This window comes from Pholcus phalangioides, unplaced genomic scaffold, assembly GCF_987345545.1.
Source record: "Pholcus phalangioides strain wild (caught in Gottingen) unplaced genomic scaffold, Ppha-v1.0 ptg000001l_1, whole genome shotgun sequence".
In the NCBI taxonomy this organism is placed as follows: domain Eukaryota; kingdom Metazoa; phylum Arthropoda; class Arachnida; order Araneae; family Pholcidae; genus Pholcus; species Pholcus phalangioides.
This window is the reverse complement of record NW_028301594.1, coordinates 30,408,492-30,431,027: the sequence shown is the minus strand read 5'-3', so window position 1 is coordinate 30,431,027 and position 22,536 is coordinate 30,408,492. Positions and strand designations below refer to the sequence as shown.

The 22,536-nt window shown below is 35.6% G+C and overlaps 1 protein-coding gene across 1 annotated transcript; it reads left to right on the top strand.

Annotated features, from left to right (window-relative positions):
• Positions 1 to 10,531: 10,531 nt before the first annotated feature.
• LOC149090356 (pancreatic lipase-related protein 2-like) lies at positions 10,532 to 22,140 on the top strand. The gene is made up of 9 exons (XM_089248584.1): positions 10,532 to 10,646; positions 12,784 to 13,055; positions 15,401 to 15,547; positions 16,417 to 16,525; positions 17,363 to 17,479; positions 20,055 to 20,168; positions 21,367 to 21,621; positions 21,715 to 21,838; positions 21,951 to 22,140. Exons 1-9 carry the CDS (start codon positions 10,532 to 10,534, stop codon positions 22,138 to 22,140), a joined length of 1,443 nt encoding a protein of 480 aa, XP_089104710.1.
• The last annotated feature ends 396 nt before the right edge of the window (positions 22,141 to 22,536 follow it).

Below are 22,536 nucleotides of genomic sequence, written 5' to 3'. Positions count from 1 at the left end.
TAGAGTTCAATTCGCTGCGATTTCTATTATCCCGTCATTAATTTCCAACAACCCTCAACCAACCTCAATTTCTCAACCCTCGTTAATTTTTCAGAAATTTTAAAACAGTTGGTAGTTTTGCCAACATCTTCAGTGATGTCCCGTATTTTCTTTATAAAATTCTAATTTTCCATATTTTTCTAACGAAATATGATCACCACACCATGATGAATGATTTTTTTCTCCTGAAATAATTTTTTTCTACAGTGATTTGTAGAAGTTCAAAATGTCATTTGATAATTTTTGTCGAACCATGGTAATTTTCTGCACACGAGGGCTAGACCAGGACCTACAATTTATTGCCGATTCCCAGAACGACGGACTTTTTTTTTTCATACTCACCGAATAGTTGATGCACTAACCAATCGATGTGGGACTCTGCTGCAGCAATCTTTTTCGGTGGTCATGTTGCCATTTCTGTAGTACCCCCCCCCCCCCCGTCCCGTGTCAGGAAAGTTTCTGACATGGACGAAACGGATATCGAACTCGCAACACCTCTAAACATTAGTTATAAACTGGTACTGTCCCTGAAAACGGGACGTTTGGTCACCTTTTATGAATCTGTAACAAAACTTCTATTTTGCACTAGATCAGTTTCCCAACCTTTTTTTGTCCCATCGCCCAATTCTTCAGAAAATCTTCTCACACTTGTTAAGTTTTCCCAAAACTGTAACGACTGTTAATTGTAATGACTAATGACTGAGTTTTTCCTATGTTATGTTATCGAATGGTCTGTAGCGAAAGTATTTGTGAAACATTGAACGAGTCATCTTCTCATCGAAATCGTCAAATATGAACATATTTTTAATATAAACGGATAATAAATTTTCGACCTACTTTTTTACTCATTTTCATCAAGTTGTTATACTACCGCAACTGTCTTTGGAGTCTAGTGAGAAAACAGCTTGTCAAACGATGTGATGGGCTGAATTTTAAATATTATGTTCTCCACAGGAACTTTTTGGTGTGCGTAAACCCTAAGTTATGAAAATAATATCTGAAGAAGTTAGCGGGCAATCCTGTCTGATCTCTAAGTACCCTAACGTGACACGCGACACACCGTTGGAAATAACTGTCTTAATTGATATTACAGCCATACTTCGGTATAACGTCCCGCCTCGGGGCCGAATAAAAATGACTTCATAAGCGGGGTGACATAATAACGAATAAAATTTTTTACAAATTGCACTAACAGGACCAAAAAAAAACTGACGCTATAGGCGGGATGACGTTAAACGTGGTCAACGTTATACTGAAGTCTTACTGTATAATGTTACTCTTAAGATGGATATTCAAGTTTTCGTCTCGATGAACTAAATTAGTTCATACGATTTGAACGGTATAAAAAAATATAAAAACGATTTTAAATAAATTAAAAAAATATATTTTTTGCTTTCCATCACATACTAAACTAAATGTTACATAGTCTCTGTAGTAGATGGATTACAGAAATAGAATAGCAATTCAATTACAATACCACGACATGAGGGATGGCCCCTTGTTGTGGAAGTGAACAATAGAAAAGGATTTGGTCGCACAGGGCACGACGATATTTATCTTGGTCGGACAGGACACGATTCTTCCTTGGTCGCACAGGGCACGTAACCGATACAGAAAGGTTCTCCGATCATGGTCTATCCAACTGCATAAGACAGACTGCTCGACGACAGAGCGGGGACCATGTCCTGGTCTGGTGGTGGTAGTAAATGAACAGGCAGTACCAGCAAGAACACGAAAGAAGCGCAATTCTGGCAACATAATTACGTGAAAGACACACATACGCTCAGAACACATTCTATCATGTACCAGTTCGTGAGAATAATGTTTACCATGTACAGGTAAGGTAAAGAAGTAGTAGTAGTAGTAGTGTATATATATGTATATACGGGGTGATTATAAAAAAACTATCCCGACATATGGGCCCCTAACTATCATACCATTAACAGAAACTGAATGAAATTTTGGCATAAGGTATTTTGAGGTATGCGCTCAAGAATGATATGGACAACAACAGTGTTACTCTAACAGTTACGGTTACAGTGAGAAAATTTCGAAAATATCAAATGGCAACACCAAGTTTTTTGTATTGGAATGCGATCTCCATACTGAAAAACACTAAATAGTGTTGGAATGGCATCTGTAGCAGGAAAATCCCCGGAGCTAGGCAAGGAAAAAGTAAAAAGGACTTTGCCGTGCACCCGAGCATTAATGTTCGTTTCATTCGTCACACCGTTTCTTCGGCTGAGATCCCAGCCTGATTAGTCCTCCACAAGGTCATGTGGAAAATTTATGAAACACAATAAAATGCTTTATTTTATGTTGCTTCTCTGTCCTTATTGGTTGTCCTCACTTTTAGCCTATCTACCGCCGGTGATTTTCATGCTACAGTTGCCGTTCGAACGCTATTTAGGGTTTTTCACAATGGAGATCGCATTCCAATACAAAAAACTTGGTGTTGCCATTTGATATTTTCGAAATTTTCTCACTGTAACCGTAACTGTTAGAGTGGCACTGTTGTTTTCCATATCATTCTTGAGCGCATACCTAAAAATGCCTTATTCCAAAATTTCATTCAGTTTCTGTGAATGGTATGATAGTTAGGGGCCCATATGTCGGGATAGTTTCTTTATAATCACCCTGTATATAACAGGGAAGAGTGAAACTGTTTTGTTGTGTCACATTGCGAATTTTTTCAAGTCCCGTTTAAATCAAATCGAAACATGATTTCCCCGTAGGTCTCTATGGAAAATCATTTGATTCGTTTTAAGTTCCACCCAAAATTGAAAGATACGTTTTGATGAGAGATACTGAAGAATTTTATTTTACACTGATATACACAACCAATACCAGCTGTAGTGTACTGGAAACTTATATCAACACAACCCAGTCCAGTTCGTAGGTTCCTCCCCACCCCCCAATTTCATTTGTGATTCGGTCAGTTCTGTGTCTGATTCATGCAGATGGAAAAGATGAGCTTTGGGAATGTTAAGTTTGATTCTCAGAGTCTTGCACATTCGAAAAGGCGCTCTGAAAACATAATCTCCCTTTTTTAAAATGCATTTTCTATTAGCTTGATCTTTCATTTTACGTGAAATGGTTCGAAAAATTTCAGAAAGAGAAGTGGAGGTCCATCTGGAAAAAGATTCCGAAGTGGACAAGAATTAATCAGGCTTGAGTTTCTGATGTGATGATTGACACGAAAATTTAGCTCATGACCGCCTGTTTTTATATTCTCACGTGCGTCCATATCAACGAAAATGTTCGTCAGTCGAATTCGATTCGTTAGGCGAGTCTGAAAAATCATGAAAAAAATATATATGTATATATATTCGTAAGCAGTAATATTCGTAAGCAGTAAAATTCGTAACCCGAGGCGTTCGTAGGCGTCGTACATTTGTACTGCAAATACATTGCATATTGAATATATTTTGTTTAAGCATATGGATGTGATCCCAGCCTGGAGCAGAAGCTCCCAGGCTGGGATCTTTGGTGAGCTTCCAAGTTAGACTTTTCAGGCACCCTTTTTCTATACTAAATTTATAGTATGAAAAAACAAAAAAATGTGATGATTGTTCTGGGCCCAATTTCCACATGGGCAACACGGGCATTTGCTCAAGGTCACATGTTTTAAAGGGGGGGGGGCAAAATGTATAACATATTTTTACTCGAATTTTTATAAATTTTATTTGTCAAAATTTTGGAAAAATCAAAGCCTTTTTCCTATATCACATCATACTATTTCTAGTGCCCATTATTAGCAAACCCTATTAAATATCAATTTTAATATTATACCAATCAGTAATAGACTTTACGCAGTATGTAAAATGCACCTATTGCAATATTAACTTCACGATAAAAATATTTTTCAATGTTTCAAAGTCTTTTGTTCCTCAACTTTTTGACCATAAAATAATTTATGAAATTATGACAAGAAAGTTTGCACGTTTGATCAACATGAAATCCTCAAATCTTCATGTACATTTGCAATGCAAAACTTTTATGCGCCTGATCTTGCAAACACTTTTTTTCAGACGAAACTGCAACATTTTTCATCTTTCATCAGATTGGTGACACAATGCCACTAATGTTAAATAACGCTACAGGTTTAGAAGAGACGTTTCTGAATGTTGAGACAGCATTGAATCATCATTGACAGCATCATCAATATGAAAATGCTCTAAAGAAAGTCCAGCGCCCGGAACACGAGCTGTTCTTTCCTAGTTGCGGCCCTGGTTGTTCCCTGTGTTCCATCGTTTTGCGAAGGCTCCCCCCGATAATTTTTTTCCTTTTTTCGACAATGAATTCGAACATCCGTTTACGGACTCTATAATTCTAGAAATACCCAATATCTCAATAATCGATAATATCGATTATTATCGAAATGTATTGTGCAATAATGCATTAAAATATAATCCCTCGTTTGCATATCGCTTTAATGTATTATCAAGTTCCCAGGAGATCCATTACGAATTCATTGATAAGTTCTTTTACAATTCCTTTACAGTATTCTTTATTCATTCATTTTCTTTTTAATCACTTGCCTCACGGGTTTTAAATTTTTTCTGCAGAGAAAAAATGTCAGGTTTTTTTAAAGCTCATTCCATTCTACAACTAGAAATAATAGACAATTACACATAGAAATTCATACTCAATTTTTTCATTGAGTATGAATTAAAATCTTAAGATTCTGATTGACTTATTATACCCTTTTTTGAAATTTAAAAAAAAATTAAAAAGCTCTTATTTGAATGGAATATAAATTATCTAGTTTTTAGATTATGTAACTGAAGTAGATTATGTATCTATGTAATTACATCACAAGATTATAAATTTTGACGTCATTATATTGCTGTTGCATGAAGTCATGGTGTTTGTGCAGATTTAATAAATTTTTACTTTTTGTTAGCACTCACTCTCTAGAGGCGAAGATTACAAAAAAAAAAAAAAAACACTGGCAAACACAGCCGTCTTATGAACAGCATGGGATCCCGGGCCAAGTGGTTTTCTGAGGCCCTACATGGCAAATTCTCGAAAAATTCAACTACTACTTTCTTTTTTCTGAGGCTCCCCCCAGGCCGTGCCCATGCATTATGATGGCAAATCAGAACAGAAGAGTAAAAGATCAAAACCAGAACCGAAATTGGTGTATCGAGGTCTCAAATACTGTTATAATAGCAGTCCATACCTGCTTCATCCAGTGTCGTGATTTGCAGACGAATGTCGCACGAAACCAGGGTAGCAACTACGTGAAGCGCGCATTTTGACGCTCCACGGTTACGTTAAAAAAGCTTTAGAATGAAATTTGCACTCTTTCAGGTTTTAAGTGAAGTCATATTTTTGTACAAAATTAGTTACATTTTTTAGTGACAAAAACTACGATGCCTGTGCTTGACAGGCAAATCAATTTCGGAAGAAACGAATGCTTGTGTCAAACACGGGCAAGTTAAAGAGTGGTAAATTCATTTTACATCTCGTGATTGAACTATATATCGTAGTATATTTGATGTACTCTAGATGGCAGCACCACAGAAAATTACCATTGTGATCATAGACTCTATGATTGTGATCCAGCTCGTCTCCCAAAGTGGGCAATATCGGAAAGGTTACCAGGTTCGAAAACCGAGAAAGGAGGACGCCTGCACTAGAACTCCTTAATGCACCTTATATGAAGGCGTCTTAGCCTGCACGCGCACCCTTAGTGACGTCACTTATTCCAATTTTCCCAATAGTCACTTATTCCACCAGTATTACGACCAATAAAGCCGGCCACAACTATAATTTTTCCCAACTCTAAAACAGAACCGCTAAAAAAAGCAGAAACAGAAAAAATTCTGGGAATTTCGACGACTGTTGGTGAATATGTATGGGGGGGAAAAATACAAAAACACTCATATCAGTGAAAAAAATGTATGTTTCCAAATGGAGAAGAAAAAAAATTGCCAGAAAAAAAATTCCGGAAACACACATGTAAAGGAGCAAGGGCGTAGCCAGGGGTGGGGGGACTTGGGGGTCTGGTCCCCCCCCCCGAAATGTGAGAAAATGACCGAAAAAAGGGAAAAAGATGGCCAAATCCATTGTTCTGTCACTTTGGTCCCCCCCCCCGAAATGAAAGTGGTCCCCCCCCGAACGAAATTTCTGGCTACGCCCCTGTAAAGGAGGACGAAAGGGCAAATTTTCGTAATGTAGGAGGACCTTGAAATAAAAAGAAAAGGACATGTCCTCCTAAAGGAGAACGGTTGGTAACACTAGTCCAGAGGGGCGGTAGAAGCTCAGGGTTTAGTATAGGATCTTATGGGTTGACTTTTGAGTTGGGGGCGATGAGACGAAATTTTTATTAAATAAGGGGGCGATGGAACGTAAAATTCAGGAAACTATGATTTGGTCTATGAAAGTCGGAAACTTCCTCTCGAGTTACTGAACATCCTAATTTTTAACGTCATTTTAAACGTCCTCATAATTAATTATAAGGTGGGTTTTTTTTTAAATTTCTCTCTTATATCTCCATTTTCAGGAATTTAACACAATTTCTATTTTTTTATAGAAAAAAATTTACACTGGGGAACAAAATTTACATATTAGGTTTTTTTTTCTTCCCAACACATATTTACACGCATTGACCAATCACCACCGGAATCAGCAAAACACGGGAACCCAATTTGCACCCATGCTGCTGAGATATAAAATGCTATTTTAGCCACGATGTATGTCAGTGTTTTCCAAATTGTGCGTCGCGGCAAGCTTTTATACGTTGAATCAGAGCCCCGCCGTTAGGGGTGTGTGCGGCAGGTGCGGTCGCACTGGGCCCCGCGCGTTCACGGTAAATTATTGAAGGCTTTCACCAATTCTTAAATTATTTCCAGAAGAGCTCCAGAGGTTCACTTCCTACACTGACTTGGGGATCACCATTTGCAATACCAGAAATTTCGACGTACATTATTCGAATATAGTGTGTAAAGCGAGACGCGCTTCTTATGTCCTACGGAAGGCGTATGGAAAATGTGATACCGCTACACTCATGCACGCATTTACCGTTTTTATACGCCCAATCCTGGAGTATTGTTCGCAAATATGGTCTCCGTACAAAGTGAAAGATATAAAATTCATCGAAAAGGTCCAGAAGTCATTTACCAAACAGTTTTGCAGTCTGCGTCATCGCCCATACGAGGAAAGGCTGAGATGTCTCGGCGTCCACTCTTTAGAATGGCGTCGCCTTGAAGCCGACTTAAAGCTGTGCTTCAAACTTGTACACAACTTAGTATATACGGGTCAGTCAACTCCATTTTTTGAAATCAATCCCAGACCATCACTGAGAAGACATTCATTACAAATAAAAATTCCAACTGCCAGGAACAATGCTAAATTTTATAGCTTCCGATGCCGAGTTGGAAGAGTATGGAACAAATTACCACCAGATCTCGTATGTTCATCTACATATCACAGATTCTGTCACTCTCTCAACGCTTCTGATCTTTCAACATTTTTAATGTGCTATGCATTTTAGTTCATGTCGGGTTTTATTGGTGCATATATGCTTGTTTTATTTATATAACTTTTTTTTTTCCATCAGTTCTATTGATTATTTCAATTTGGAATTACATGTGATGATTTTTTATTTGTTTATTTATTTTTTTTTGTGTTTTTTTAAATATATATATATATATACATGTATTTTTTTCTGATTTATATATTGAATTTTATTGTGTAAACATGTTTATTTTATTGTTGTTTTGTGTTCGGGGATTTTTTTATTTTTTTTTATTGGCGTCATCTTTTCTGAATTTTTCTCTTTGTATATATTCGTGTGTATGAATGTGTACTGATGTTCCCTGCCGTCTCTTTCCAATTTTATTGATTTTTTGAATAGTGCACCTGTGGAGTTAGAGCCTACTGGCCTTGCACAGGTTTGTATATAATAAATAAATAAATAAATAAATTTCTTCCAATAATTCTGTGAATCACGATTCCGGAATTTTTTTTTATACCGTTGATTCCAAGTTTTCATCAATTGCAAAATTATTAATTTCATTAGTTACTTGCGGTAATAATTATCATCAATCCTGATTTTTCTTCAATTCTATATTTTTTTTATACCGTCAATTCAGAATTTTCACTAATTTCGAATTATTAATTTCATTAGTTATAAATTTTTTTCCCGTTGGTTTTCAATTTTTACCAATTCTGGAATTATTTCTGTCATCACTTCTGAAATTATTTATTTCATTAGTTCTAAATTTTCATTCGTGCGCAGAAATCATTTATTTGTTATTTAAAATTCATCAATTATAAAATTTTCGCTATTAACATTTCGGGGCTACTTCTCCCTGACTGACTTTAACAGCCCCAATTTTTTCACATATTTCAAAATAGAGTCGAACTCGGTAATAACGACATTGGAGTTTTCGCGAAATACTAAGGTGTTGTTACACCCAAGGTTCACGTTTTCAAAACCTTTTTTGGTATAAAATATAATCAGATGCAGTCAAACACAATATATGCGTGAAGTTGTTATTTTATTAAGATATCATGCTGACAATATTTTATGGGAAAAATTGTGGAAAATTGACCCATGAATACGGGTCATCGTCGCTTTTTGCCAAAATTTTGCCGGCTGTTTGAAAAGTTGTCGGTTATTGTTTATAATAACTTTTTGAGGAAATTGAAGTGCTACATCTCTCTCAAGTTCGCAGAGAATCGAAAAGTTTCTTATGGAAAAAAAAAATGTTTTCAAATATGTGAGATTGGTTTATTCTATTTATAAGCCAATGATTACATTATAATTTTAAATTATGCAAATCATGTTCATTCTCTGATTTCAGTAAAGATAAAAAGAATTGGAAGTAATCTTCGTTTTTAAAAAACGAAACGTTTTTATAAAAGAAGTGTCTGGAAGGACAAAATTACAGGAATGTTCCGTATACGGCTGTTGCTAAAGAGCAAGTTGGCGCGTCAAACTTGTAATGAATCATTTATCATCATGAGTTATGAGCATTTCCTTAATGTTTCTTAGCCCTAATTCTAGGAATTATCTGAGAAAAATGTCATAAAAACGGAATAAAAGTGGCGAAAAATTGTCGTTATATTCGAGGTCGCTGCATTTTCATTGACATTATAACCAACGGTCATCAGCACTATTGTCTATGGAAATGAACCCGAACCTCCAGTTATGGGCATTAGTAGACACACAGATTTCTTAGTAAACACCTTTCGTTCAAAAAAAGCGAACCCTAAAAAATGCTCTATATAAAATGGGAAAAAAAATATTTTTTTCCCCATTTTATATAGAGCATTTTTTAGGGTTATTATATATATATTTTACTTTACTATATTATACTTTTACATAATATAGTAGCGTCATCTGATGTAGCCTAAACACTTGTGAGCGGCGTGTCATTGATACGCACACGTGTCCCCCATTTTTGAATTTGTATGTTCAACTACTACTATCTATACTCTTCTGTAGCTTTCTGTAGGAATATTTATGCGCGACTTGTGTCAGTAAAAATAACTTCACATGTGAATGTCTGACTATTCGTTAGACTATTATGAATTGTAAAAGTTTCAAAAAAAGAAAAGAAGATAAATTACGAAAATTCAAATTCTTTTACCAACACATGTCAAATAAGAATTTCTAGGAAATTCCGAGTTTTGGCAAAAATTAGTTTTTTTTTCTTTAATCTTACGGATGTACTGCAAAATTTTTTTTACCAGCCTCACATTTAACCATAAAAAAAGAGCAGTTTACAATGTTCAAGATCAATTCCATCCCTAGGTAATGTACATTGTATGCATTATTTTTTATGCAAAAATCGAGGTAACTTTTTTGTATATATATATATATATATACAGTATATACTTTTTTCGAATCGATACAATTTCATACTTTGATGAAATTTTATAAACATAATACTGTAAAATTTCAATATAAATAAAATTTAATTATTAAATAAAACATAATTATTATTATGATTATTTATTTATTTATGTTTTTGAACGAAACTCGTTTTTTGCATCGTTTCGACATTTTTCATGCATCGGTAATTTTTCAGCATCTGAGGTTACATAATTTTTTTTCTCTTTTTTTTTTGGGAGTAACAATAAATTTTATATATAATATGGACGGTAGAGTTTCTTCCGGAAAATTTGATTAAAAAAAAATAAAGGGCGAAACTATTTCTTTACATTTAGCAAGTCTCCATCCGAAATGATGATTTACCAATCCTATAATCACCGTAAAATATTAAAGTGACCGAATTTTACATTATCATGATGCGGTTTCACGTCACTGAAAAGCATCTAATGATACTCTGGTTTTGAAACTTTGTCGTAATTATTTTTGCTTATGAAATAAATTTCTTTCAAGGTGTATGCTATATGTGAGACGTATTAGATAAAACTTGGACTAAATCGTTTGTGGGAACTTATTACATTACTGTGGCTGCCAGATGAATAGAGTGGTCCTACGTTTTTTATGGAGATTCCATCACTCTTAGGGATGTCGCTAAGATTGTTGCTGTTGGAGCTGACTCTGGTGATTGGTATTATTTGTCAGGAACGTTATTCGGCTGATTTCGTTTCGGCAGTTTTGAAAAGATCTAAAAGAAGCCTTGGTGAGTGAGTGTTTTTATTGATGCATAAAAGTTCTGTGCAGAAAATGTTCATCACATCAATGTGATTGAAAAATTTAAGTTCATTAAATTTCAATGTCGACAATTTTTTTAATTTTATATGTGATTACTTGATATGTGATTTTCAACTGATGCTAATTTGTAAGGTTATTATGAGGTTGATCGGCCCTGCCATGACCATTTCCATAAGTCTAGACCAGACGTTCCCGAACTTTCTTGAAGCGTAAAAAATTTACCTTGTAATTACCTTTCTTCTAAAACGTTTTATCTTCTTCGTTCCAAAGGTACACCTTCATTTTTAACGGTTTTTAATGGTTTTTAAATGGTTCTAATGATTCTTTTTCTCAAGTTAAGACTTAAGGTATGCGTAAGGGTACCCAACTCAAATGATAATAGATAATATCAACCCGAATCAATTAATTAATTAATTTTTCAATTTTTTTTTCTTTTTTAAAGGGTATTTTGACATATAATAACACCAATAAATCGAAAAACAATTTTTTAACGTTTAGTTTTGTCTCGGGGTTGAAGAGGTGACCCTCCCCGCACTCTCGCCCTCCTGATTAATTAACTTCAATCAAAGAAAAAAATAACAACTGCTCTATCTCTCTGCCATCAAAACTAAAATATGGTTTTCTTAATATTTTTTTAGGGTTTTTCTATACATGAACAAATTAATTTTAAATCTACATTATTATACATGCAGAATTTTAATGTACAGGGGAACTTCGCAATAACCACGTGACCAGACTTTTTGTCCCTTAAATAGCGGTGTTCCGTACTCAGAGGCAAATTAATTCTCTTCCAATGAGACGAATCACAGGTCACCTGTATCTTATAAATACAGTCTCCCTTATTCGGAGTGTCCCTAAAACAAGGGTTTAACTGCATGATGTGAGAAAATTTTTTAACAGATTTCACTACTATCCCATACTTCTTATTGGACAATTTTATTCATTCTCAAGCGCTGAATGGACGCTTATGACTAAATTTATCAATTCATGTGATTATGAAATATTTTTATTTATTTTATATTTTTATCTACTGATGATGTTACAGCTTCTTGATATTGTTTCTAGTTTTAGGGAATAATTGAAGTAATTTAATTTCAAAATGCAAAATGTCGTCACGTGATGTATTATATGATACATAGCTTTTAAATAGCTCAGTTTAAATTCCAAGCATAACATTGGTTTGATGTAAGTCATGGATAATGTTATCATTCGGGTATTGCTATCAATTTTTCAAAAAACAGGGCAGACTAATATCATAACATGGGAAAATTCGTTTACAGTTATCAAGACTTCGGATAATGTTATAATTTTTTTTCCCGTCGAAAGATTTTTTTGCGCATATTCTGAAGCTAAGTTTTAACCAAACTTTTTCCCCCCGTAAGTTATCGTTATCACGCTGCAAGACTATGTAAGAGGGCAGAAGTTGTTCTCCCCCCCCCCCCCCAGTCGACAAATATTCTCGTACTTAATATCGTGATCAGTCCGTAGTATTCGCTGCGATCAATGTACGTGTGTACCTGGAGGGAATGTATGGAACGCATCGTGCATTACAAAAAGTATCTTGATTCGCAATACAAATTAGACAGTTTCATTCTAACGCCTCTCATGGCTGAATAAAAAAATGCAGCATTTTACCTTCAATGCCGAAAATAAAAAAGAAGTCCCGAAGTTTAGAATCAAATAAAACAAATAGAACGATTGAACATTTTTTGCAACTAATTATGTGGAAAGAAACACAGTTGTCTACCAATATCCGTTTACCATGCGTCCTGTTCGACCAAACCCCACCGCACTCGCAGACGGGACTTTTCAGACATATCTATAATTTGGTATTATTATCAGAAATCCCCGAGTCCCGGTGTGATAATACTAAGAGGCGTGGACTGTATTTTTATTTACTTCGCGAAAGATGAAAATAAATTACTGATCAGAGTTATTATTTTAGAAATTCTCTTCTCGCGACTCCCTCTCGCAGGAGGGCCGACACTCTGAATAGCACTGATTTAGACGACTCCAGCTCAATTTCTGAATAACGAAGAAGTGTTATACCTACACCCATTAAAGTTGAAAATTTTTTGAAATTTTTGAAATTTTTTTTTTTTCAGTTGAGATAAGTGTATGCTATGGAGATCTTGGATGCTTCTCAAATGGGTCACCGTTTTACCACCCAAAGCTGAGGCCTCTGAGCTTCGTTCCAAATCCACCAAAACTACTCAAGACCGAGTTTCAACTGTACACCAGAGCAAATCCGCACCAACCTCTCTTCGCAAACTCCAACGACCTATCGGCATGGAAGTATCATTTCAACTCTTCAGTTAAAACCAGGGTCCTTATCGGTGGTTACGGCGACAACGAGTTTCTAACGACCTGGAGGCAGGTGAGCCTGGTCTTTTCCATTTATTGAAGGAAAAAAATATTATTATTGAAAAAAAACTGTCGACTTTTTTTTTCGCTCATTTTTTTCTGATTTACGGAAAATTCAACGCCAACAACTCACCGCCGGAAAATTCACCGACAAGCAATTTACCGATATAATAATTCACCGCTGTTGTAATTCAGCGACAAAACCAAATCCATCAACGGAAAAATCACCACTGGGTTTTTTTTCCATTCATAACAGTTTGTCCCCGGCGAGTGAGTGAGTGACCGAATGATTGAGCAAGTGAATGAATATGTGAGCGTTGGTGAATTAGCGAAATAGATAGTGAGTAAGTGAGGTATGAGTGACCGAGTGAGCAATTTTATGATTGACTGAGTATCTTCATGAGTGACCGCATGAATAATCGAGTGGGCAATTTTATGATTGACTGTATTTTTATGAGTGACCGCATTAATGACCGAGTGAGTAATCGTTTGAGTGACCAAGTGGGTGATCGTATGAATGACAGAGTGAGTCATTGAATACGTGAGCGACCGTATAAGTGATCGGTGAGTAACTGTATTAGTGATTGAGTGAGTGGGTGAGTTACCAACTGAGTGAGTGACTGTATGAGTGACCGAGTGAGTGAATAAGTGAGTGATTGAGCGAGCCAGTGACCAAATGATCGGATGAGTTACAGAATGAGTAAGATATTATACGAGTGGGTGAGAGACAGTATGAATGACCCTGTGATTTCCAGCTTCGAGATGCAAATGAGAGCCGATCTCCCCATTAAAAAGTCTCGCCACAGAGAGCAACACATCTACAACGGTAAAAATCTTCAATAACTTCACTCATAGTTCAAAAAATAAACGGCAGATATAAGCACTATAATAGTAATTACACAGAAACAAGCTTTACGCTAGGTTCACAACACAGACACGCACATTGAAACATGTACCAACTCGATAAAAATTCCACAGAGGAATGTGGACGAGGTGCGTGTGTAGTTTAGTAGTAAGAATGACCAAGTAGATGAGTGAGTGATGGTATAAGTGTCTTTCTTACTCGCTCATCTGCTCACTCACTAACTCCAAAATTGAGTTAATAAACCATTCACTCGCTAACTGGCTCATTCACTTGCTCATCCCACTCACTATGTATGCCATTTTGTTGATGATTTGTTTGTCAGTGAGTTTTCCTAGCAATGAATCGTCATGTCGGGGTGAATTGCTTGGCGGTGAATTTTCTCCGCAGTAAATTTTCCTTTCGGTAAATTGTGTCGCGGTGAATTTTCCTCAAACAGTTTTTTTTCCCTCTGACTATAGCGCTCCTATTTTAATATTAAGTTTAAATTCGAACAGTGTCAACAAAATTGATTATTGCAATGACATCTTACCTCCGATGCCCCCCCCCCCCCTATACACTCTCGTGACCAAATCTGGTCTTGACCATGAATCCTAAATCATTTTTTGTACCGCATAATTTTTCCTCGTGACCCTAGAAATGCATTTAGGTTTTCAAATTGATTTTAACGATTGACCAGTCGGTAGTCTCATTGAATTTTGTTGTGGAAATGGTATACCCATGGTTCAACCTATAACGTGGATGATATCAGATTTGGTTCGGAAAAAAAAAACCAATTACTTCCCATGCCTTGTGAGTGGGAAGTTGATTGATACCATTAACATGGTGAAAAACTATGCTCTATAATAGAAATATCTTTAAAAATACTATCAACCATTGATTTACTTTAAATTTTTTACACGTGTTCTCGATTGTATGTGCTATTGTATGCTGGTATAAAGTTTTACTTACATGCTTAATTTTTTGTAAATTTTCAAAAAAATGCATTAAGAAAAGCTTGCACGCATGATATCAATGTAATTGAATAGAAACTGATTCAAAATATAAAGGAAACTGTTCAGCTCATGAAATGAACCAAAAGGTTGTGTTTTCATTGACTCAATCTCATTTAAGATTTAAAAATTCTTGAAATTTTAGATTTAATTTTAAATAATATCCAGTCAATGAAATCTCAACTTTTTGCTTCATTTCATGAATTGAACAGTTTCTTATATATGATGAATGAATTTCTATTCAACTACATTGATGTCATGCGTGCAAGCTGTTTTTGATAAATGTTTTGAAAATTTACAAATACTTAAATATCCAAGACATGTGAATGTTTATACCAGCATAGAATAATAGTACATGCAATCAAAAACATGTATAAAAAATTTGAAATAAATCAATGGTTAAATATAGTATTTTTAACGATATTTCTCTATTAGATTATAGTTTTTCACACCATGTTAAAGGTATCAACTTCTTTTAAGCAACGTCATTCTTACTTCTTACAGCGCTTCAAGAATCGACTGCTTGAACATTCCAATGAGAATGTTGTCATCGTTGACTGGAGCCACGGTAACATGGGATCCTACACCCAAGTAACTGCCAATACTCGAGTCGTCGGAGCTGAACTGGCAAAAATCATCAATCATCTGCATGTACGTTTCAAACGTAATATATTTTCATTTTAACCCTTCATGGTCCCTTTCACCCTATAAAAACATATTTCTTTTTACAAAAACGTATGTAAGTTGGTGCTGTTAGCATTTTTTAATTAAAGCAATACATTAACACAGCAATTTGATTGATTAGAGTGGATTTTTTATTAGCTAAAATGATTAAATTAAAGGTTAAATATACAGTTGGCATTGAGTTTAATGTTATCTATAAATAGATAAGACCTTGCTTAGCAAAGGTGAATAATAGTTACATTGAATTTTATTTCCAATCCCCTGGATTGGTGGGATTTTATAAACATCTGGACATCTAAAATTTCATCAGCTCCCAAAAAAGGACACCGACAAGAAAATTACTCTAACTTAACTATTGTACATTTATAGCTGTATTTTGTACTGAAATGAGATAAAAATATGTCTGTATGAATAAAAGAAATTGTACCAGATTGTACCAAAAAAAAAATAGAGAAAAAAAATTGATATAATGGATTTTTTGACCATGTATTTGCCATGTACAATCAAGTACACACGGGACCTACAGAGATAATAGTGAATCAGGCCAGAGGCGTCCGCAGGGGAGGGTTGCTCGAGGGGTCCGTGCCCCCCCCCCCAAACCGACTAAAAATTAAGGGGGAAATTAATATTTCGGTGAAAAAAATTAAATATCACAAGAAAATACCTTTCATAAGCTATATTAACCAATTTCTGTTAATTTAAATGTTTTTAGAAAGATTATAATTCACATTGTTTCTCGAAAATAAACTTTTTGTGCCCCCCCCCCCCAAGCCCTTTGTGCCCCTGCATCATGTGTACGCGAACTTTTTTTTTACCGTGTTTTATCATGCTTCCAGTTCATCACTGGCAGTCGCTTGGACAGCTTCCACGTCATAGGCCATAGTTTGGGAGCCCAAATTGCTGGTTACGCTGGTGAAAGAGTCAACGGTCTTGGAAGGATCACAGGTTCGAATTATAAGTTTTCGTTTCGGTTTGACACGCTTTTAAAATTTTCTTCAACAAGACTATACTTCCACAACACTGCACGAGCATTCACTAGAGGTGTTAAACTTTTCATACAGTCGGTGGCGTTGAAAATTCCAACGACACCTGCCGTCCACTAAGCAATTGTAACTATGTGTTATACAGCCATCAGTAAACTATAAAATCGGCTAATTTCCAAAAGGGTCGGCCGGCCACAGTTGACCCACGGTCATCAGTTGACAGCCCCTGAATTATATATCTATTAAGCCTCTATTTATACTTTAAAGACTCTAACATTTAGTTTTTGGAATTTTCAAAATGAATTAAACATAAATGTCAGCAAATCTTTATTTCTATTTTTTTTGTGAAAAAATAATTCACTTTGTTGAAATATGGAATCTTCACTTCAAAACATGGAAGAGAGATGGCAGGAAGCAAAAACAAGAAACATTCACAACTCTGACAACATGAATACGTAAGAAGCCACGCATACACTCTGAGCACACATTCCGGCAAGTACCGACTAAAAAAATTTCGAAAAGGAATGTATACGAGGTGCTTGTATGGTTAGGCAGTAGTAGTAGTAGTATTTTCAACTAATATCTCTTGATGATCCCAATTGCGGGTGTTGGAGAAACCGAAATATATTAACCTTAATATAAAGACTTAATTATAAAGTCGTTAGTCAACCTTACACACGACCGCCCTTTTACCAAAGACAAAATCTAATTCATTACTAGTTTCACTTCCATCAGAGGAAATATCGAGAATGTAAGCGAGTGTTTGATTTTTAAAAAAAATGCTGTAATTACTTTATAGGTCTAGATCCATCCGGTCCTTACTTTACTGGAACATCACCGAGGGTAAGACTCGATCCGGGAGATGCGATTCTAGTCGATGTCATACACACGGATCCCGCTACTTCCTTGATATTCGGTGAGTGAGAAAAACAATCCTATACGAAATACAATGTTATACGAAAAGTACGAAAGACTACCAAGCGGAGATGAAGATGAAGTTCGGAAAGAAAATTCACAATGCCCCTATGGCATCGTTTCTCAACGTATGGTCCGTGACGATGGTACTGGTGGTCCGCAGGCAGACTTGATAATTTTCAATTCTAAATAAATTAAAAAAAATTTTTCATTGATGTTGGAGTAGTATTTTTATGGGTCAAATACGCATTATATATACATATATATAGATTTTCTTTCTTAGGGTAACCATATCTATTCCAGGAAAATATGTACCGTAAATCGCATTACTAAGTATGAAGTTGATTGTAGCTAAAAAATTCAACTTACGACAAATTGGCTGATTATTGCTAAAACTCCTGAATAAGTTGGGGAAATAAAGGACTGCAGCAAATCGCAGAAACTAAAATGTATTTGAAGAAATATCATTCATCAGACTCAAGACAACTTTCGTTGAGGAAAAATACAGGGAACTGTGATGTGAAGTATGGAAAATTACGAGGTATTACCAATTAAGTCCTTAAACATTGTCACAAGTTGGAAAAATCACCAATTGTTGCCGAAATGGCTGAAAATTATGACTCAGTGGAAAATGAAGGACTGTGGGAAAGTCGCAGTGAATTGGAATGTAGTTCACGGAAAAAACGTTGATCGCGGCAAATATGCGAGGAAAGTATTTATGTATAGTCATAATTACCAGAAAATAATTTATAAATTATGAAAGTTAGCTTCATTCATTATTTTAAGTAAAGATTAGGAATTCGAATGAGCTTCACTGAAAAAAAACGGGACAACTCTATAAAAGTCGGAACGGATAAAAATACAGAAATATCCCGTAAAATACGAGATACATGGTCCCGCAACTCATGCTGTAAGTTAGAGGTCCGTCAAATAATTTTAGATATTTTACTGGTCCTTGGGTTCAGAAAGGTTGAGAAACGCTGCTCTATGGGGAAATCGAACCATCAACTTGTCAAAGTCGGGGTGATAGTCTTTCGTATTTTGTATAACAGCGGAGAGCGACATCGTTTCTTCCTTAATGTTGCCACCCGGTGGCTCTTGTCATAAGAGCCATTAGGCCGTCTATGCGCAGTCCCATTCAGTTCTCATATACGCTCAAAAGAAATAAAATGCCAGTCCTCTGCAGCTTAATAGTAGAGCACTCTCCCGGATTGTGAGTGGCGAATTTTCTTTCCGAACTTCATCTTGGCGTCTGCTTGGTAACCAGTCTTTTGCATAATCAAAGGTAATTGCCTCAATTTGCTTTTTTTTCATATTAAAGACATATTAAAAGGCACAATAGTTCATCTGAAATACGTATATTTAACCCTTTGACTGCTAACAGGATATGTTTGTCCCACGAACATCCCACTATTGAATACGATTGGGACATAATATGTCCCAGCCCGTGGTGATCCCAAATGATAATTTTTGTGGCTTATATTGTTCATTTTCACAGTAAATAGGAGTCATTTTTTTTTCAATTCGTTGTCAAAGGGTTAAATATTTTTCTATTTCTATAATAAATCGATACTGCATTACCTTAAAACTAGTAAGGAATTTTCCAAATTTTGAAACGTCACTATTTTGAAACGTCACTTTCATTTCTGACTGAATTACATAACTGTTACATGCAGTAAATGTGATAAATCAGTGCATAATCAGCCGATCATTTTGGTAAGTTTGAAAAATTTCACATCATTTATCACTTTTACCGGTGATTATTCATAATTCCGAAGAGTCGTTTGTGAATTTGATAAATCGATTATTACGCATATTCGACATTTCGTATTGGTAGATGTGATAAATCGGTTCTATTGACATGATAAGATTTATTATTTAGATGGCCATATTTGTGAGCCAGAGTGCCTGAACCAGATATAATGAACTCTGATTCAACGAATTTTTCCTAACATCCCCACCAACTCCCATTTTACGAATTCTGAAATCGTACCCAGATATAATATACTCCCATTTGACAAATTTCACGAGAGTACCCCGATATTACGAGCTTCCATTTAACAAATTATTCGATTTAACTAACTTTCAATCATGAAATCATGAGGTTAATCTTTAATCATAAAATTCATTGAATGAGCGTTCGTTACATCGGAGTACGACTGTATTTATTAAACATGACAGACTCATTTAGGATTTTTCTTCATATTCTTCAAATTCACCAATTACACCAGGGTATTATGCATAATCACCGGTGAAAGCTATAAATTTTGAAGTACGTATTTGTCAAATATACAAACTACGCTTGGGTATTATTTATAATCAACGGTAAAGGGGATGATTTCTCTTGGCATTTATCAAATTTACCAATGACGCTTTTGAGTGTATGCAAAATCGCCGGCAAAAGTATTAAATTTATCAAACTTCTACCGAGACAATTGGTGATTATGTATGATAACCGATTTATCACTTTTACCGGACAGCATTACCATTGATTTGTCTTTTATGATAATGTTCATTTCATATATTGTGAAAATACATAGAATATTTGCGTTATTCTTTTTCTGTATGCACTTTAGGTTTGGGAACCACGGATGACGTTGGACACCTCGATTTCTATCCTGATGGGGGTTTACCATCTCAGTGTGCTTCCGAACTTCTCCGTTCAGCATCCGAAGGATCAGTTAGAGAATGTAATAATATTTTCATAGCAAAACTTTGTGTGATGAGATTTCAATAGTAGTAAAGAATTCGAATAAACCTGTCTCCCGCATTTAGGGGCTGTTCAAGTATTACGCATGCGAATTGTTTTGTAATTTTTGACCCCCCCCCTTTCCCTGTAAACAAAAGTCAGCAAATTTCTCACCCCTTCCCTTGTCAGCAAAATTTCGTCAGCTCTGTCCCTCATCTTCTAACGCATATTTATATCATAGACGTACGCTTCGGGGGGGGGGGGGGGGGGGGGGTACGAGAACCATATGCCCCCCCCCCCCCCCGGATAATCAGATCCATCCATGTTTTTGATGCAAAGATATTTTTTTGACTCTCACTACAGTCCTGAAGTCTAGGAGCTAAAAATTGTAAATATGGACTGACAAAAAGACCTTAAAATAGGCAATAAAAAACAGACATTTATAATTAATGTACGGAAAAATGAATAAAAACTAAGGTATTAAGAGTTCGAAAAATGACTAAAAAGACTAAAAATTTCACTCCGTCCAAGTTTCCTTATTAATTAATAGCTTATTATTATTAGCTTATAATAACTGCATTATTAGTCAAACCAAATTGATACTGTCATGTTAAAAATAGGTTATTTGGTTCTTCAAATCTTAGGTCAGAGGTGATTTCCATTAGGTACGTGAGTAGCTAGCATGCAAAATAATAAAAATTATAGAAAAGTAATTAGTGAGTAATTATATTTATGATTTAACATATAATTGAAAACTGCTCTCCAAATCTCGAAGCGAATTTGATGATACTCGTATGTTGATGATATGCTATACTATGTATAGCAGGGATGAGAGAGAAAAGTCTTCGTCACTTCTATATCAAGTTCTGCACTTTGGCAATACCAAGATTTTTCAGATGTCCATCTCATTTCTCAGGCATTTGCATTTAAATCGGACTGAAGGGATTAATGATAAGAATTGAAATTTTTATAAATAATTCCTTTGCGGTTCTTGAAACTATCCGAGAATCTGTTTTACAGAATATGGCCTCAAAGATTCAAGTACATGTGCAAAACAATGTTGAAATGGGCGTTTACGTAATAAAAAAATTCAAAAAGGCATTTTTACAATAAAAAAGTTTAAAAATAGGTGAAAAAAAAACCATTTATGGCATTTTTCCTGAACTACAGGGCTCTAGCTATAATGCTTTCCATTGCAGTTGGAGCTTACCTGACGGCTTGCAAGCACATAATAGCGTTCGAGTACTTCGTGAGTTCACTAAACGGGGATGCTTGTCAGTTCGTGGGAGTCGAATGTCCTTCTTATGAGGAATTCATTGCTGGACATTGCGACTGCGGCCTCCAAGGAGAGAAGTGTGCCTTCATGGGGCTCTCGGCACCTTTGATGTACCAAGCACGTGCGAACGAACGCAAAAGGCTATTCTTGAAAATCGGGCCCGGCAAACCATTTTGTGGTAAGATTCTTTTTTCGTAGACATACGTGCACGCAATCTATTCAATATACATCTTATACAAGAAATTAATATTATCAATTTTAAATGATGCAGTCCACCAGTATCAAGTGACTTTGAATGTGTATAGTGCTTTGGCAAAAGCAAGTTCCCGTCCGTTTTCTGTTGAGATAGCAGTACGAGGGATATATGGAGGCGTTTCAGGACTGATTTCAAACAAGTGAGCGTATACGAGTCACGTTAGACGACTTTTTCGGCTTTATTTAGAGTTGTGCCAATGTTAAACAGTGCATGTATTTCAATATTCATAGATAGACTTATTTTGCATTAAGGTTGATGCCGTTCCAACGTAATAAGACAGTGACGATTCTTCTGACATCACCTCATGAAATTGGCGAAATCACAAACGGGGAACTGAGAACATTCTTCAAGATCCATGACTTCAATTTGTATAACAACGTGTACACATTGAACTTTTTGCTCATTGAAAGCCTCCGAGTGACTTACTTATATCCACTGTAAGTTTGTTTTATTCTAAAGACGACTAATAATACATATGTCTATATCTTTTCCTCTCCCTAACACATTTTAAATAATTTTTCTATCACATTTTTTGTTCTCTTCATCATTTTTTTACACACTTTCTTTTTTTTTTACAATTTTTTTGTTGGGGGTATATGATCGAAATGTTCAAAATTTTCAACGGGACGGATAGGATGGACTATGAACTATTAATACACCGGCAATCGACTACTTCGACAAGGGGACACCAGTATCGTTTGGTAAGATTCAATTCCAGGCTGTGTAATGTCTCAGGGAAATTATCTCTAATAGGGTTGTCAATAAATGGAATAGATTACCCTAAGGGGTGGTAGTAAATTCTAACTCGATTGACACGCTTAGAAAGAAATGCGATAA

Bases quoted from the DNA above. Each gene is read 5' to 3' on its own strand.
- LOC149090356 (XM_089248584.1), top strand. From the start codon at position 10,532: ATGTCGCTAAGATTGTTGCTGTTGGAGCTGACTCTGGTGATTGGTATT. The intron at 16,526-17,362 runs GTTCGAATTATA...ATTACTTTATAG, and splicing joins CGGTCTTGGAAGGATCACAG to GTCTAGATCCATCCGGTCCT. The intron at 17,480-20,054 runs GTGAGTGAGAAA...TATGCACTTTAG, and splicing joins CGCTACTTCCTTGATATTCG to GTTTGGGAACCACGGATGAC.